Genomic DNA, 17,241 nt, shown 5'->3' with positions numbered 1-17,241 from the left:
GGTACTATATGGAAGGCAGTTACAATGACATTAAAGTCACGCAATCTACCTGTTCAACACTGGCAAACTGTCCTACCTGATGCTCTTCACTCTATTAGATCACTGCTGTGCACAGCTACTAATGCAACCCCTCATGAAAGACTCCTCAACTATTCACGTCGTTCCTCTACGGGAGCCTCCGTGCCCACTTGGTTATGTCATCCTGGACCCGTTCTCCTGAAGAGTCACCGTAGGATGAACAAGACGGATCCTTTAGTGGAAGAGGTAGAGCTCCTGCAAGCTAATCCACATTACGCCCACATTCGCTACCAAAATGGTGAAGAGACTACAGTATCTACAAGACATTTAGCCCCAGTTGAAATCCCTATTAGTGTGGAATCTCAAGATACACCAATAGATGTGAAAGATGCTTCGTTTTCTCCTGGAAAGCCCCTTGAGACTACCCCTATGGAAATAGAGGATTCTGCTCCAGCAGTTAATCAAACCCCGCTGGAAAATATCGAACCTGGTGAAGAGGCTCAAGGGCTACGAAGGTCGGGACGTGTACGTCGCCCACCTAACAGTTTGGGAGATTACTGTCTCTGATATTTTAGAAGGGGGAGATTGTAGTGATACTGGTCCTGTGGGGAGCAGCAGCAGGATAATACTGCACCACCTCTAGGGGCCCTTAACAACAACAACAGTTTGGTGTGTGTCATGGGCACCAACACATGGTGTGTGATTCTCTCCTACTTTATCCATTTATCAGCGATGCAGATTACATGGTGAGTTTAAATATGTGGCCTGTAGTTATAACTTTTCTCTTGACATATGCAAGACATCACCATCCCTGTAGAAGCCATTATTAGATGTACTAGTCATTATATTTTGTTGTTGCAGAAATACTATGAAGATTCTATGTTCAATAAAGCCTAGAGATAAGGCCTGTGTTTCTATCACAACACACTCCTAATTAAAGTTAGGCAAAGGGTATACTCAAAAGAAAGCAATAATACTTTACATTAAAAAAAGTTATGCAGAGAATGAATTTGTTCTAAGGGAAAAATTGATAATAACATGGAAAAAAAATACAAGCACTGAAAGGTGAATCACTTACAGTTGTGCAGAAATACAGATAACACTTAGTCACTCAAAATACTGATAAACTTGCTTGTATAGTCTTGCTCGCACGCAAGTCTGGAAAATGAAAACAATGAAACACTGCAACGATACAAGGCTTTACACAGGGAAAAAAATATATATGAGTGCGGCTATTGTCAATCAACAGAATGTGTTTTAGCTATTATTGTATGACAACGTTATAATTCTAATTACTACCATGGGGAGTGTTGAATCCGTAGGGGTCACAGAGCAGTTAGTTAGTTAGTTAGTTTAATATGTTTATTATGCACCCCATACCCATCCTGTGGGCGGTAGTCAAAAGATTACAGAGGTACATAATTGGTCCAGGGACTGGACTCCAAAGTTTTGATAGCTGAGCAAGTTACAGAGGTAATGAACTCACAATTTACAAAGGTAATGAACTCACAATTTACAAAGGTAATGAATTCACAATTTACAAAGGTAATGAACTCACAATTTACAAAGGTAATGAACTCCAGGTAAGTCTGGTCACGGTCACAATCACAGAGCAGCCGGGGGAAATGTAAGGTAAAAGGTTGAATCAACTCAGGTTTATTTCCTTGGATCAAGAATCCTTCATCGCCATCAAGGAACCTCCCTTAATGGGGATTTTACTATATTCTATAATTCTGTCTAAAATACATATTTATCTACCTTTTCTCTGTCAGTGTATACAAAAAAGAATGGCATGACGAATTTTAAATTTGAATCGTGCGGTTCCTTCCATTGCTGCAGACGACGCCTGAGACAACTGCATGAGCGCCACACTAATGCTTCTCAACAAGAATTGGGCTTATTAGGCCACTCGTCCACATTTACGCTCAGGTGAGCTCATTTCTAGATGATAATGACTCACGAGACAAAAGCTGAGTGTCGTGTTAATGCCATAGTAGCGTCGTGTGGTGGTGATCTCGTTACCAAAGGTTGAAGGGTTGGGGTGGCGGCCGCCGCCATTTTGGTAACGAGACTTTCTGAAGGAGTGAGGACGGTGCTGCTCACACCCGCCACCTCCAGGAAGGTGCTCAGATGTTGGTGCCCTTAAGGGTTTACCGCTTCATCACAACTATAGTATGATGGATAGAGGCTCTAGATCCAAGGAACTGGTCTTGTCCTCACCTTCCTGAAATGGACCTTCAGGTCGCTAGTTTAGGTCCTGGTCATCTCACGGGAGGTTCCTTGATGCTGGCGCGAGGCTCTTGATCGAAGGAGTTGGACTCTTGTTCCAGATCCTTGAATCGATTATGAATGCCTTCCATACCTCCAAGCGCTATATGACCCTTCACTAATTTAGCGCTACCTCATGAATAATAAAATAGGTCATGATCAGAACTCCGGTACTCCCTGAAGAGGTTATTTGATGCTAGTGACAGGTTTTTGATTTGAGGACTCAGACCTGTGCTCCAGTTCCTTGAATCGGTCATGAATGCCATCCATTCTCCTCAGACGCTGTATGCCATACGGATTTAGTGCTCCCCTTGAATAATACCTTATCGATCTCCGGCTCGAGTGAAACATTGTTGGATATGCTTCCTTAAAACCCATCTATTTACCTAGTATTAAGTAGGTACCTGGATATTAATTAACCGAGGATTGTAGGTCGCATCCTGGGGAACATTCTTGGGTTATCCTTGGTAGTTAACCCTCCTGGTTAAAAACCCGAAGAAATCCAATCTTAGGTTATCTGAAATGCTCTGCACAACTTGGGGTTATAAATAAAGTATGTCATTTGTCAACTAGAACTTAACTCTGTATCAGTTGTAATATAGTGCATTTGTAGGAATAAAGTATAATTAATATTTTTATTATATATCATTATCATCATCCATATGCACTGGCAACAATTGTTTCTTGTGTAAATTTATATTTTGGGATATACAACATTAGAATCAATCCAGAGTTGTAACGTGTCAGGTCAGTCACAACAATGTAAACAAAGACAATGTAAACACGCGCGCCATTCACATGTTGACTGCTGGAGGGGTGAGGTAGGGGTCCCAGTCTACTGAGGCTTAGCTGCATAATCCTACGGGTTTAGCGCTTCCCCTTGATTATAATAATAATACTGATAAATTAGACACATGTGCAACTCTTGGGTATCTTTATTGAGGAAACGTTTCGCCACACAGTGGCTTCATCAGTCCATACAAAGGAGAATCTTGAAGAACAGGAGGAGAATGAGGTAATCAGTCCCTCAACCTTGAGTCGATGTGGTCAGTCCATCAATCTTGATGGACTGACCACATCGACTCAAGGTTGAGGGACTGATTACCTCATTCTCCTCCTGTTCTTTCCCCTCAAGGAAGGTTCCTTGATGTTGGTGAGGGGCTCTTGATTTAGGGAATTGGATCTGTGCTCCAGTTCCCCGAATTAAGCCTTCCACATCCCCCCCCAGGCGCTGTATAATCCTCCGGGTTTAGCGCTTCCCCCTTGATTATAATAATAATAATCCTCCTGTTCTTCAAGATTCTCCTTTGTATGGACTGATGAAGCCACTGTGTGGCGAAACGTTTCCTCAATAAAGATACCCAAGAGTTGCACATGTGTCTAATTTATCAACATGTCGGTTCTCTGAACCATTCATCTACAAATAATAATACTGAGGCTTAGCATGAGAGTGGGCTGTATGACCATTGTAGGTTTAGCGCTTCTTTTTTTATTATAATAATTAGCATGAGTGTGTATCTAACCTAATGGGGAACTATTTTGCTCTTGTTTCTTTTTGTACAAGGAACTCTTGTTCCCTTTCACTTGGTGGTTGTGGCTTGGTTGATAAGTGTCAACTTAATAATAATAATATTTTTATTTACTACAAGTACATATACAAGGTATACAGGCCTAGCTGACATCAGTGACATACTATATAGAAAGCCGCTTTTTATGCTGAACATTTCGGGCAAATGAGGACAGTTTTGTCCCAGGATGCGACCCACACCAGTCGACTAACACCCAGGTACCCATTTTACTGATGGGTGAACATAGACAGCCGGTGTAAGGAAACACATCTGATGTTTCCACTCCTTCGCGGGGAATTGAACCTGAACCCTTATCTTGTGAAGCGAGAGCTTTTGCCACCAGGCCACGGGGCACCGTGGAGGGGGCAAGGGATCACTTTGGGCATGGGTTTCCTTAATAATAAGAATCATTATTTCTGCAAGTAGATGTACAATGTATACTGGCCTAGCTGACATAAGAACATAATGGAGGAACACTGCAGAAGGCCTACTGGCCCATGCGAGGCAGATCCTTATCAAAATGACCTCTACCCAAAGCTACCCAAGGAATAACTCCCGTACCTAATGACACCAATCAAACCCAGCCCCTCCCACTCATATATTTGTCCAGTCTTTTCTTAAAGCTACCCAAGGTCCTAGCCTCTATCACCCAACTGGGAAGACTGTTCCACGCATCTACAACTTTGTTAGAAAACCAGTACTACTTACCTATGTCCTTTCTAAATCTAAACTTATCCAACTTAAATCCATTATTTCTGGTTCTTACCTGGTTTGACACCCTCAGTACTTTATTAATATCTCCCTTGTTTATGCCCATCATCCACTTATACACTTCAATGATATCTCCCCTCATTCTATGCCTCTCCAGAGAGTGGAGATTTAATGTGTAGAACTGCCTGAAAGTTTGGGAGTGATCACTATATAATTACCGTATTAGTGCTTACATAAATAACGTGATGGTGAATTACTGCATTAAACAAAAAATTACATATTCAAAGCTGTTACTCTTGATTTTCTAAAATCTGATTTTATTTTGCAGGTAATCATGTCAAATTCTCTTAGCTCCTTCCTCGTTCGAAGCTCAAGTCAAGCAGCAATACCATTTGAAGGGGAGACATCATGTTCACCATTGTCTGCAGGAGCTTTTTTGACTGGGTTAACAACTAGCCCACATGTATCTACTTCCTTCCTTACAGCAACATCACAAACTTCTGATTCAGCATTTCTGACTAGTCAAGCAGGAACCTCAAAAACATTTCTCAGCCTTTCTGAATCTTCAGAAACAGCTGAAACATTTCTTTCAAGTACAGAGGGAGATGTAAGCACTGCTGAAGAGGTGCTCTTGAGCAGAAATGTAGGTGAATATGAAGAGGTAGCACAGGGTCCAATGCTATACTTGGTTCCTGCTACTGGTCTTCATGTATTAGTTCACCATCTGCCTCACTCCACACAAGAGTCTACAGGGCCTCAGGTAATTTTTTTTAAGCAGAACAAATTATTATTATTTTAAGAATTTTGCTTCGCCGACAACTTTTTTTTATTATTCATTTATATGTACTGTAATCTGTATATCCCCCAATTTTTTAAATCTTTTACAGTAGTTACTAACTACCAAACAGGAGACAAAGAGAATTAACCCTTTCAGGGTTTCGGCCGTACTAGTACGGCTTATGCACCAGTGTCCATGACATACTGGTACTCATAAATTCTAGCACCTTCAAATCTAGTGAGAGAAAGCTGGTAGGCCTACATATGAAAGAATGGGTCTATGTGGTCAGTGTGTGCAGTATAAAAAAAATCCTGCAGCACACACTGCGTAATAAGAATAAAAAAACTTTGACCGTGTTTTTGGATTAAAACAGCGACTTTGCACTATATTTTCGTATGTTATTTATTGTTGTATTCTAGTTTTCCTGGTCTCATTGAATAGAATGGAAGACATTTTATGGAAATTGAGATGATTTTGACTGGTTTTACAATGAAAAGTACCTTGAAATTGAGCTCAAATTAGCAGAAATATTCAATTTTTACCAAAGTTCAAAAGTAAACAAATCATACTAAGCGTCCAATACACATCAACTGGTGAGTCTAATATTCGTTCACAAGTGCACCAATATTATTTATACCATTTCTACACTAATGCAGTAGTCTGCATAACAGTAAATGCCTTTAGTTCTATGACCACCACCACCACTAGTACTCTTACTGCCACTCCTGTCTTTTCCCAGCTCCTACTCTATTGTTTTCTTACCCCAATTGTGATATAAGAATGGTCCAGGATAGGCCAAAACATTGTTGTGAGGTTCCTCTCCTGTTTATGGGTTTTTGGTGACGTACAATTTTTTTTTTTTCCAACAAACCGGCCATATCCCACCAAGGCAGGGTGGCCCAAAAAGAAAAAACAAAAGTTTCTCTTTCTAAATTTAGTAATTTATACGGGAGAAGGGGTTACTAGTCCCTTGCTCCTGGCATTTTAGTCGCCTCTTACAACACGCATGGCTTACGGAGGAAGAATTCTGTTCCACTTCCCCATGGAGATAAGAGGAAATAAACAGGAACAAGAACTAGAAAGAAAATAGAAGGAAACCCAGATGGGTGTGTATATATATGCTTGTACATGTATGTGTAGTGTGACCTAAGTGTAAGTAGAAGTAGCAAGACATACCTGAAATCTTGCATGTTTATGAGACAGAAAAAAAGGACACCAGCAATCCTACCATCACGTAAAACAATTACAGACTTTCATTTTACACTCACTTGGCAGGACGGTAGTACCTCCCTGGGTGGTTGCTGTCTACTAACCTACTACCTAGAACTTGTACAATATGTGTGTATATGCTTGATTGTTCTTAAGCATTTAATGATACTGTAGTCATGATTGTGTGTATTCCTACATAAAATATGGTTATATTGCAGTTACCAGGAGATGACAGTTCTCAGGAACAGTTTGTGGTTGTGGGAGCACTGCAGTCTGAAGAAGAGCAAGTTATAATGGAAGGGTCCCTCACTGAACATCCCCCAGGAAACACTTCTCATATATCTGTTGGTAAGTTTCTTATAGCTGCCTTATAAATATATATATTTTCTATTTTGGAATTGAGAGTAAGTGGCCCACTTGAATGGCACACCTCAGTTGCACTTCTATTCTCTATAAACCCCAGCAAGGTTCCTATGTCTGTTGTATGCCCATTGATGACTGACTTATACCTTTAAGTGATCAACTTGATCCAGGACTCCCAGAATGCATCAAAATTTGGTTTACATCACTGCGTAAACACAGTGCCCTAACCTCTACAGGGATTTTTTATTTTGGGGGATCATAGAGCCCCTTTGCTCTTCAGAATTTTTTTTTTTATAATGGTTTGGCATTTACCATTGCCTGCAATAGGACTTGTGATATCTGTTCAGCCTGCCTGACTTGCCCACAGTCAGGCCAGACTATGTCACTTTTTAACAAGGATTATAAGTGTTTAGTGTGTAGTGGTCCCTTGATTGTGTCGAGCCATGCCCCTCCTCGTACTACAGGCTGCACTCAGTCGTCTCATTAATCAGTTGGCTCAACAACTGTCAAAACGGTTTTGGCCACAGCACCTTTTCCCCTGGGTCTCCAAGCTTACTTTGGCTGTTTTTGTGTTGCTTCAATTCTGGACAGTAGAAGAATGATGGTGAGTGGTGGGAAAGGAAGCTGAACTGGGCACAGTAGAGCATGTAAGACTGTATTAGGGCTAGGAGAGGTAATAGTGTGTGTATTAGATGCAACATATTCCAGCTGGGTCGCTTAGGGCCCCTGATTTAGAAAGGAATATTTCGGCATTTAAAGTGCAGTTACTGTTTATACCATATTTGATCTTTATTTTGAGTAGCAATTCACATTAATGAAAGTTTAGGAATTGTTCAGTTCATGATCAGGTTGTAAGAACAAATGTATTTCATCTTTGTAGTCTGGAAAACCCCTTCAGTGCAGTAACTGGTGAATGCCTCTTCTGACTGGCTTCAGACTTTACATGTTGGGGTGTCTTGCTTAGTGGAAAATTCAGATTGGTGTTGGAATGTAGATTTCATCTTGATAATTATAGGTAGTAGGTTGGTAGACAGCAACCACCCAGGGAAGTACTACCGTCCTGCCAGATGACTGTGAAACAAAAACCTGTAACTGTTTTGCATGATGGTAGGATTGCTGGTTTCTTTTTCTGTCTCATAAACACGCTAAGATAACAGGGATATCTTGCTACTCCTACTTACACTTTGGTCACACTTCACAGACACGCACATGCATATATATATATACATACATCTAGGTTTTTCTCCTTTTTCTAAATAGCTCTTGTTCTTTTTTATTTCTTCTATTGTCCATGGGGAAGTGGAAAAGAATCTTTCCTCCGTAAGCCATGCGTGTCGTATGAGGCGACTAAAATGCCGGGAGCAATGGGCTAGTAACCCCTTCTCCTGTATACAATTACTAAAAAAGAGAAGAAGAAAAACTTTATAAAACTGGGTTGCTTAAATGTGCGTGGATGTAGTGCGGATGACAAGAAACAATAGTGTGTGTATTAGATGCAACATATTCCAGCTGGGTCGCTTAGGGCCCCTGATTTAGAAAGGAATATTTCGGCATTTAAAGTGCAGTTACTGTTTATACCATATTTGATCTTTATTTTGAGTAGCAATTCACATTAATGAAAGTTTAGGAATTGTTCAGTTCATGATCAGGTTGTAAGAACAAATGTATTTCATCTTTGTAGTCTATAATTTTATTTTAAAGAATTTATATGATTTTTATTTTGTCTGCCTCACACTTTCAAAAATTTTAGATGGCTTTTCAGGCTTCAATTTTCAAATTGTATTTAGAAAATTTTGAGTATAATAACACAGAATCATAATAGCACAGAACAGGTGGGGTTTGAACCAATGGTAAGTGAGATGTAAAACTCCAGGCTAGTGCTTAAGCCAGCTGGTCCAATAGCTTATGCACTGACCTGGAATTTTATGACTCACTTGCTATGGGTTCAAACCCCACCTGTTCTGTGGTTTGAGTATAATAGTTAACCCTTTGGACCACTATGAAGCTGAGCTGTCGTGCAGAAAAACTAAACAAACCTCTGTATTACAGTAGACAACTGTAAGCCATGTGACCGTTACTTGTGGTTTAAATATTCTGCCATTTAAATTTAGTTTTTCATTTCTAATAGAAGTGTGTTACGTATTTAAATTTAGACATGCCACAGCAGAATTCATTTCCGTTGTTGGTATTCATTTCCATTAAGGAGTGCTGTGGCAGGCAGGCAGGAGACCCTCTACTTTGCATTGGGCAACACCGTTGTCTTAGGAAGGTAGGGGGATGTAAACAGTTTTGCTCAAGTACCATATGATTTTCACTCAGTGCTCACCAGTTGGTTCTTCCTATTTTCATCATCCCAATTTGTCTCTTAGATAATTATCATGACTTCCAAATGAAGTGCAGGTGGCACTGGTAATACAAGGAAGAAAATTAAGCTTGAAACTATTCCTCTTTTGAAAAAAACTGAAAGTAATTGAGATGCTGAAGAGTGGTGCATTTGTCATGGGGAGGGTACTAGTGTTTGTTGTTAGTGAATCGATAATTTTTTTAAGTTGAGTTAGTGAGGCAAAAAGAAAGGCTTGTGCATTGAGTAATCTTCACTGTGAAACAATGAAATGAATCAGGATTAGGTCATTACAGTTAAACAACAGGAAGTTTACTAAATGTGTGGATTGAAAAATAAAATTAGGTTTTCCACTTGATGGCTGCATTATTAGGGAAAAAACATTATCATATTACAAAAAAATGTGTGAGGAGGAAAATCAGCCTGAAAATGAATGCTTATTTATCATTCCAAGAATCCCCGTGCTGCCTCTTATTTGGAAGTCTAACACCACATCATGGGTTACTGAGGCCTTTTTTTCATGGAGTGGTTCAAGCATCACTTTATTCCTGAAGTGAGGATGTATCTGTCCCTGAAAAATCTTGCATTCTAGGCTCCCCTTGTCCTTGGTAATTGTCATAGTCATCTTCAACTCCAGGATGTGGAGCCAGGTGTCAAGATTGTCTTTTTACCACCAGATACAGCATCCTTGATGCAACCATTGGATCGAGGAGTCATCAAAACATTTTAAATGCCACTACACACACGGTGTCACGCAGCGTCACGCAGCAACTACAGGTCCACATCCCTTTATCCGAAATTCTGAAATTTGAAAAGTTCCAAAAACCTAAGTTTTTTCATGGAGTGTGGAGTGTCAGTCACAGTGGCAGACATCAGTTGTGTCTCAGCACATGTAGTGTTTACACGTGCATCTGCTTTTCACCAATATTTTCTTTTTGCTTTTTATTTTGTGGTTGTGTTTAATTTCACTGTGAAAATGTCAAAAAGAGCTGCAGATACCCCTATCGGTAACAGTAAGAAAAAGAAAAGGAAGCATCTGACATTATCAATAATACAGAAAGTAGTTACTGCAGAAGCTTGATCGTGATGTGTCAGTGTGGCATCTTACTGAAGAATATGGTGTTTGAACTGCCACTGTTTATGATTTAAAGGAACAGAAATACAAGTTACTGAAGTATTATAGTGACAGTGATGACCAAAAACTAATGAAAAATGTGAAAACACTGCATAGAGCAAAAAACAAAGATCTTGACTATGTGCTAACGGAGTGGGTTTGACAACGAAGAAGTAAACATATGCCACTGACTGGTCATGAAACAAGCTAGAATATGTCATGAAGAACTGAACATGGAACCTGAGTGTCAATATTCAGATGGTTGGCTGCAGAAATTTAAGAAGTGTAATGGTGTAAAATGTCTCGGCTTCTGCTGAGATTGCTTAAACAGAAAACATGTGTTACCAAGACAGATGACACTGAAAGAAGTCTTTAAAAATGCTGTCTGTCAGTCGTCTTGAGAATTATATCCCCAGTCTATAATTACCCTAGTATTTCATTTATCACTATATTACTCTATAAATAAACCGTAGTAGTATTTGTAGTCTTTATTTATCCCACTTAGTGTGGGTATTCATATGTTTTTGCTGCAGTGTTAATGTTTGATTATGGGGTGCTGCCCTAGACCCCACCTTCATTCTGAAATCTGAAATTCTACTGGCCCCAAGGGTTTTGGATCAAGGGATGTGGACCTGTAGCAGCAGCAAATGACATAACAGACCGTGGAGTGCCAGAGATTTTGGTGAAAATTTAACATTGCAGGTGCATTCTTCTATGTGAAAAAAGCATGGGATCATGTATCAAAATCAACAATAAATTCTGGTCAGAGAAAAATATGGCTTAATGTGGTAAGTGATTTTACAGGTTTTCTGTAGGTAGGAAGTCAGATTCAAGAAATTGTTGATCTGGCAAGGAAAGTGCCTGGTGAGGGATTTGATGATATGCAGCCAGATGACATCATTGAACTAGGCAATGATAATGAAGAACCAACTGCAGAGGAAGTGTTACAGGAATTAAATTCCCAAATGCAGAGTACAGTAGATGATAGGGATGAAGAATCTGAGCCCGAACAACTAATGTTGACACTGCTAAAGATATGCGAGTCACTTCATACTCTTGGTAAAGTTACAGAGTTTTTTACTAAAAAGGGCCGTAACTCATCAGGAAGCATTGCTGTAAGACATGTTTTCCATTCCATAAGTCACAGAAATCATTGGTAGCGCAGTTTTCAGGAAAGTAACCCATGCGAATTATGATTGTCCACTGCACTTTCAACCTACACTGTATATACAGTGGTCCCTTGATAATTGTAAGGCTCGATAGTCGTAATTTTCGAAAATCGTAACATCATTTTCGTCAAAAACATTGGCTCGCAAATCGTTGTTTGACTCACAAATAGTCGTTCGTCTGGGGCGCGTACACACAGCCTCGAGCTGCCTCACACTCCATTCCCAGCCAGTGTGCTATTGTTTATCAGTGAGTGAGGATGATCCTACGAGTTCATACGATACATTTCATAATATTCCATTCGTTTTGGTGCTTGCAACTGCTAAATAAGTCACCATGGCTCCAAAGAAAGCTTCTAGTGCCAGCCCTTTGGTAAAGAATGTAAGAAACACATATAATTTAAGAAAAAGTTTGTAGAAAAATACAAAGGTGGTGGTGGTGGTGGTAGAGTGGAAACAGTTGTGGTAGTGGTAGAGGGTATTAGCAGTTGTGATAGTGGTAGAAGGTGCTAGCAGTTGTAATAGTGGTAGAGGGTGCTAGCAGTTGTGATAGTGGTAGAGGGTGGTAGTGATGGTGGTAGCAGTTGTGTTAGTGGTAGAAGGTGGTAGTGATGGTGGTAGAGGGTGCTAGCAGTTGTGATAGTGGTAGACAGTGGTAGTGATGGTGGTAGCAGTTGCGATAGTGGTAGAAGGTGGTAGTGATGGTGGTAGAGGGTGCCTTCTTCAGTGATTCAGTGATTCTACCAACTCCTCCAATGTTGTTGGAGTTATATAGGGCTACAGAAAACACCACTGCCTCAGCTGCTGCTTCACCACCATTATGGATGGCTTACTCTCAGTGGCCCTTATATACCCAACAACAACACACAACACAACACCTCTTGTGACGTACATAATGACTTATTTTATTCATTCTAGAGTATATTCCATGTTTCTATGTGATTAATATTGTTTATTATGTCATATTAGTTGAATTGTGATAGATAAATAAGCCGTAGAGTTGATATTAGTGTCATATTCTCCAACAATAAACTCGCCTCCCCTCCTGCCCTGTCTGCCATACACCAACAAAAGTCTTCAGTAAAGGCAAGTGTGATGTTAAATGTTAATTTATACATTTTATTAGTGTTTTACATTTATTTGGCATTCTTTTCTGCATTATTTATTATTATTATCACACCGGCCGATTCCCACCAAGGCAGGGTGGCCCGAAAAAGAAAAACTTTCACCATCATTCACTCCATCACTGTCTTGCCAGAAGGGTGCTTTACACTACAGTTTTTAAACTGCAACATTAACACCCCTCCTTCAGAGTGCAGGCACTGTACTTCCCATCTCCAGGACTCAAGTCCGGCCTGCCGGTTTCCCTGAATCCCTTCATAAATGTTACTTTGCTCACACTCCAACAGCACGTCAAGTATTAAAAACCATTTGTCTCCATTCACTCCTATCAAACACGCTCACGCATGCCTGCTGGAAGTCCAAGCCCCTCGCACACAAAACCTCCTTTACCCCCTCCCTCCAACCCTTCCTAGGCCGACCCCTACCCCGCCTTCCTTCCACTACAGACTGATACACTCTTGAAGTCATTCTGTTTCGCTCCATTCTCTCTACATGTCCGAACCACCTCAACAACCCTTCCTCAGCCCTCTGGACAACAGTTTTGGTAATCCCGCACCTCCTCCTAACTTCCAAACTACGAATTCTCTGCATTATATTCACACCACACATTGCCCTCAGACATGACATCTCCACTGCCTCCAGCCTTCTCCTCGCTGCAACATTCATCACCCACGCTTCACACCCATATAAGAGCGTTGGTAAAACTATACTCTCATACATTCCCCTCTTTGCCTCCAAGGACAAAGTTCTTTGTCTCCACAGACTCCTAAGTGCACCACTCACTCTTTTTCCCTCATCAATTCTATGATTCACCTCATCTTTCATAGACCCATCCGCTGACACGTCCACTCCCAAATATCTGAATACGTTCACCTCCTCCATACTCTCTCCCTCCAATCTGATATTCAATCTTTCATCACCTAATCTTTTTGTTATCCTCATAACCTTACTCTTTCCTGTATTCACCTTTAATTTTCTTCTTTTGCACACCCTACCAAATTCATCCACCAATCTCTGCAACTTCTCTTCAGAATCTCCCAAGAGCACAGTGTCATCTGCATGTAAATCTATATTTAAACTAGGGAAGTGATCCCTGAAGTGACCTAGAGTCCTTATGGAGGGGGATTCCCCTTCCAAACAATGACCTCTCTTCCCTCTCTCTCCTTCCATTCATCAACAACAGCCTTCAGTAAAGGTAACTGTCATGTTGAATGTTCATTCTTTTGTGCATGATAAATCTATCTTTAAGGTAAAAAAAAAAAATTGTTGTTGATACTTCTGGGTGTCTGGAACGAATTAATTGGATTTACATTATTTCTTATGGGGAAAATGGATTCGAAAATCGTCAGTTTCGATAATAGTCACACTTCCAGGATCTGATTAATTACAAAAAATGAGGGACCACTGTATCTTACAATTTTATTTACCATTAGGAGATAATAATTGTTAACTAAAACCCACAGCAAATTTAAAAGATAAGCTTAATTTAAACATTAAATTTTTTAGTGCTTTGCTTTTATTTTTTATATGCCATACATAGGAGAATAACTTGGGTGAGTTTCATAAAGATCGGTTTATTGGTTTCCCCGATATAAAGGGGAGATAAAGCAGCTTTCCTGGCTCCCAAGCTTCATAAGTATATCACTTCATAAGTATATGAAGCTTTATGAACAATGGCTGGCAAGTTTTATATTATTCTAATGCAGGTTGTGAGAGTCAGGAACTTACTACTTAGGTAGATTGTAGGTGTCAGGTTTACTTTGTACTGTCTGAGTTCTTTTCTGTGTAGTAACTTGAGAATGCCTCTTCTGATCGACTTCAAACTTTGAGTTGTGGTGTATCTTACTTCAAGGAAGGTTTTGATGTGTAGGGCCCAATGTTACTTGTGCACATAGTGCAGCAATGTTATATGATATCCTTCAAATTTTCAACACTATCCTGCTTAGAAGAAGGTTGGAATGTGTAGGTACCAATTTTATTAAAAATATTGTAGGGTATTTTTTTATTGCTATAAATTTAAGACTGCCTCTTCTAGTTGCTTCACTTTAAGTGCTGGTATATTGTGCTTAGAGAAAAGTTTACATTGTTACTGAACTGTGCAAGTACCATTTTGCAAATTTTATTACACAAACTGTGTTATTGTCTGTATGGTGTCTCGAGAATGCCTTTTGATTGATTTTGAAAGTTTCATTCCTGGTTTATCATCCTTAAGAAAAGATTCTGATTAGTTTTGGGCTGTTTAGGTGCCTATTTGCCACTTTTATTGAAGAAATCTGGATATTGATTGCCATGCAATCACTTTTGAATGCCTAGTCTGATTAGAATAAAATCTTCAACTCTATTATGTGACTGCTTCAGGAACATATGTTTCATTTTGTACTATTCCTATTTTGCATGCATTAAGGTACAAGGGGCTGGGCTTATTGAATACAGGGGATATCTTTCTTGGAATACACAGTGACCAGAATACATCATAATTTTTTTTCTTTCAGAAAACATGTTAACATCTCACATAGTAGCAGCAGAGAGCACTTCTACAGCAGCACTTACTACAAACCAACTATTTGACTCTCAACTTGAGTCATCACTTGATCTTAATACTGAAGTAGTGGCATCAGACTCTTCCAATTCCAGCCATAAAGATAATGGAAATGGGAACACTCTTTTGAATCTCCATGGCACTGTTGGAACAGTGGAGGATCCAAAAGGAAGTCCCTTATTAATGGATTGTTCTGGTACCCCTATGCTTACTCTTCAAGTACCAGATGAGAATAGTGAAGTTAACTCAGGAGAAATAAGAAGAGATCTTTTGGATATTGAATCTGCTCCACATATAAATCTAGAGGAGATAATTGAGAAGTTTGCAGGTAGCAGTAATCACCATGAAGTCATTGATAATGCAAGTTCATCTACTATAAGTGACCATATTGAGACTACTATTCTCAGTACTTCAGAAAACAGTGCAGAGCTGACTAATATTACTGCTTTCAAAGAGGAATCACTGCTAAAAAAGAGGTCACCCTTAGAACCTCATATTCATATTGTATCTGAGCCTCCCATCCAGAGCAGCTGTTCAGTGAAGTCACTGACAAGCTTCACTTCCAGATCAAATCAAAGATCCAACATCCCTGGGAAATTTCAAAATGATCATGATGAATTGTCTTTTGATAAGAATAAATTTTCAAAATTTGATGCAAATGATCCCATGGCTATTGATGAAGAGAGCCTGTATGATATTGTAATGACATACAGGTGTAAAATATGTTCTGAAGTATTTTTTGAGAAGTCTGGACTCTTAGAGCACTACCAGGATATTCATAAACCTGTAAGTATATAACCCCTTGTACAATAATCTTAATGCATATTAAAATAGAATTGCTTCTAGTTGAAAACTCATGATACATTTCATGATCTGCTAGAGGACTCTGGTATAAAATGAAAAAAGGCATTTGAAACTGAGTGGGGAAGTGTGAAATAATCCTTACTGGGGTGTATAAAGAAGAATGTAGGTGTGTTTGTGTAAATATGTACAGTTGCTCGTCAGTCATCTGAGCCTAATGCAGAAGTAATATTTAATATGAGTTGTTTATTTTTGAGATACAGTATAATTGCACTCCATAGCCAGCCATTATTGTATATTTGCATTTTGTTCTCTGTTACTCTGTTTTCATTAAATTATTGTAACAAATATTCTGCAAATAACATGACCAATTTCATGTATTAAAGAAGGGTTTCAAACTTTTTAAACACATCTGAATGAACTTGTTCATCTCTCTTTCTCTGTCTCCCTTTCCAAATGTGCATGGACATCACAAATTAAATAACCCTGACTTCAAACATATGCTGAATAGTTCTATCTGCAGATTTGTTGCCATATAAGGTGCTGGACTTGAGCTCTGGAGATGGGAAGTACAGTGCCTACACTTGAAGGGGGGGTTTAGGATATTTGCTGTTTGGAGTGACATCTAAACTGTACATCTTAGTGCCTTTGCAATGACAGTGATGTGTGTAAATAATGGTGAAAGTGTTCTGTTTTTTGGGTCACCCCGTCTCGGTGGGAGATGGTCAGCGTGTTAAAAAAAAATAAGGTGCTGAGAAACTTTAATTACTCCTAAACAAGTAAGCTTATAAACAAATGGCAGAGTTGAATATGATTCAAAATACAGTGGCTGGAGAAATTCCCAACTAACCCATACTTTTGAGAGGAAATTTTAGATGACATTTTGGTCAGTCCTGGACCATTATCAAGTGTTTTGATGATAGTCCAGGATGGATGGAAACATACTCTAAAAATTTCCTCCTTAAATTGTGGTTAGTTTTAAAGTTGCAGAGTACAAGAAAAACAATATTGCCCATTCCATTGCCAAATTTATGTCAGTTATACATGGAAATCTTTCACTTGAATTTATTCCACGGAACTTTCAAGTGAAAACATTTATCCAACACAAGAACACTTATCTTTCTCACATTCTCTAGGATCGTGTCTTATAATATTCTCTCTTGCTATAATCTTAAATTTAATGTTTAACCATTCTTAATATCTAATTAGATACTGTACTGAAAGTTTAGCTAAATTTTATTAG

The 17,241-nt window shown here is 39.3% G+C and overlaps 1 protein-coding gene across 6 annotated transcripts in view; it reads left to right on the top strand.

Annotated features, from left to right (window-relative positions):
* The first annotated feature begins 1,823 nt into the window (after positions 1-1,823).
* The window catches only part of LOC128685741 (zinc finger protein 39), a 127,896-nt gene continuing 112,478 nt past the window's right edge, over positions 1,824-17,241 (top strand). For 4 of the 6 annotated variants that reach the window (XR_011391790.1, XM_070083397.1, XM_070083388.1 and 1 more), the window contains exons 1-4: positions 1,824-1,947; positions 4,894-5,325; positions 6,771-6,900; positions 15,151-15,983. Coding sequence is in view for 5 of the 6 variants with exons in the window: in XM_070083397.1 (XP_069939498.1) it covers positions 4,900-5,325; positions 6,771-6,900; positions 15,151-15,983 (1,389 nt within the window). In the remaining variant the exon portion in view is untranslated. Of the gene's footprint in view, positions 1,948-1,992; positions 2,141-3,026; positions 3,108-4,893; positions 5,326-6,770; positions 6,901-15,150; positions 15,984-17,241 lie in introns of those variants that run through there. The other 2 variants (XM_070083376.1, XM_070083382.1) reach the window with 2 other exon arrangements.

Source organism: Cherax quadricarinatus, chromosome 1, assembly GCF_038502225.1.
Source record: "Cherax quadricarinatus isolate ZL_2023a chromosome 1, ASM3850222v1, whole genome shotgun sequence".
NCBI classification, from domain to species: Eukaryota; Metazoa; Arthropoda; class Malacostraca; order Decapoda; family Parastacidae; genus Cherax; species Cherax quadricarinatus.
This window is presented reverse-complemented; position numbering and strand designations above follow the sequence as displayed.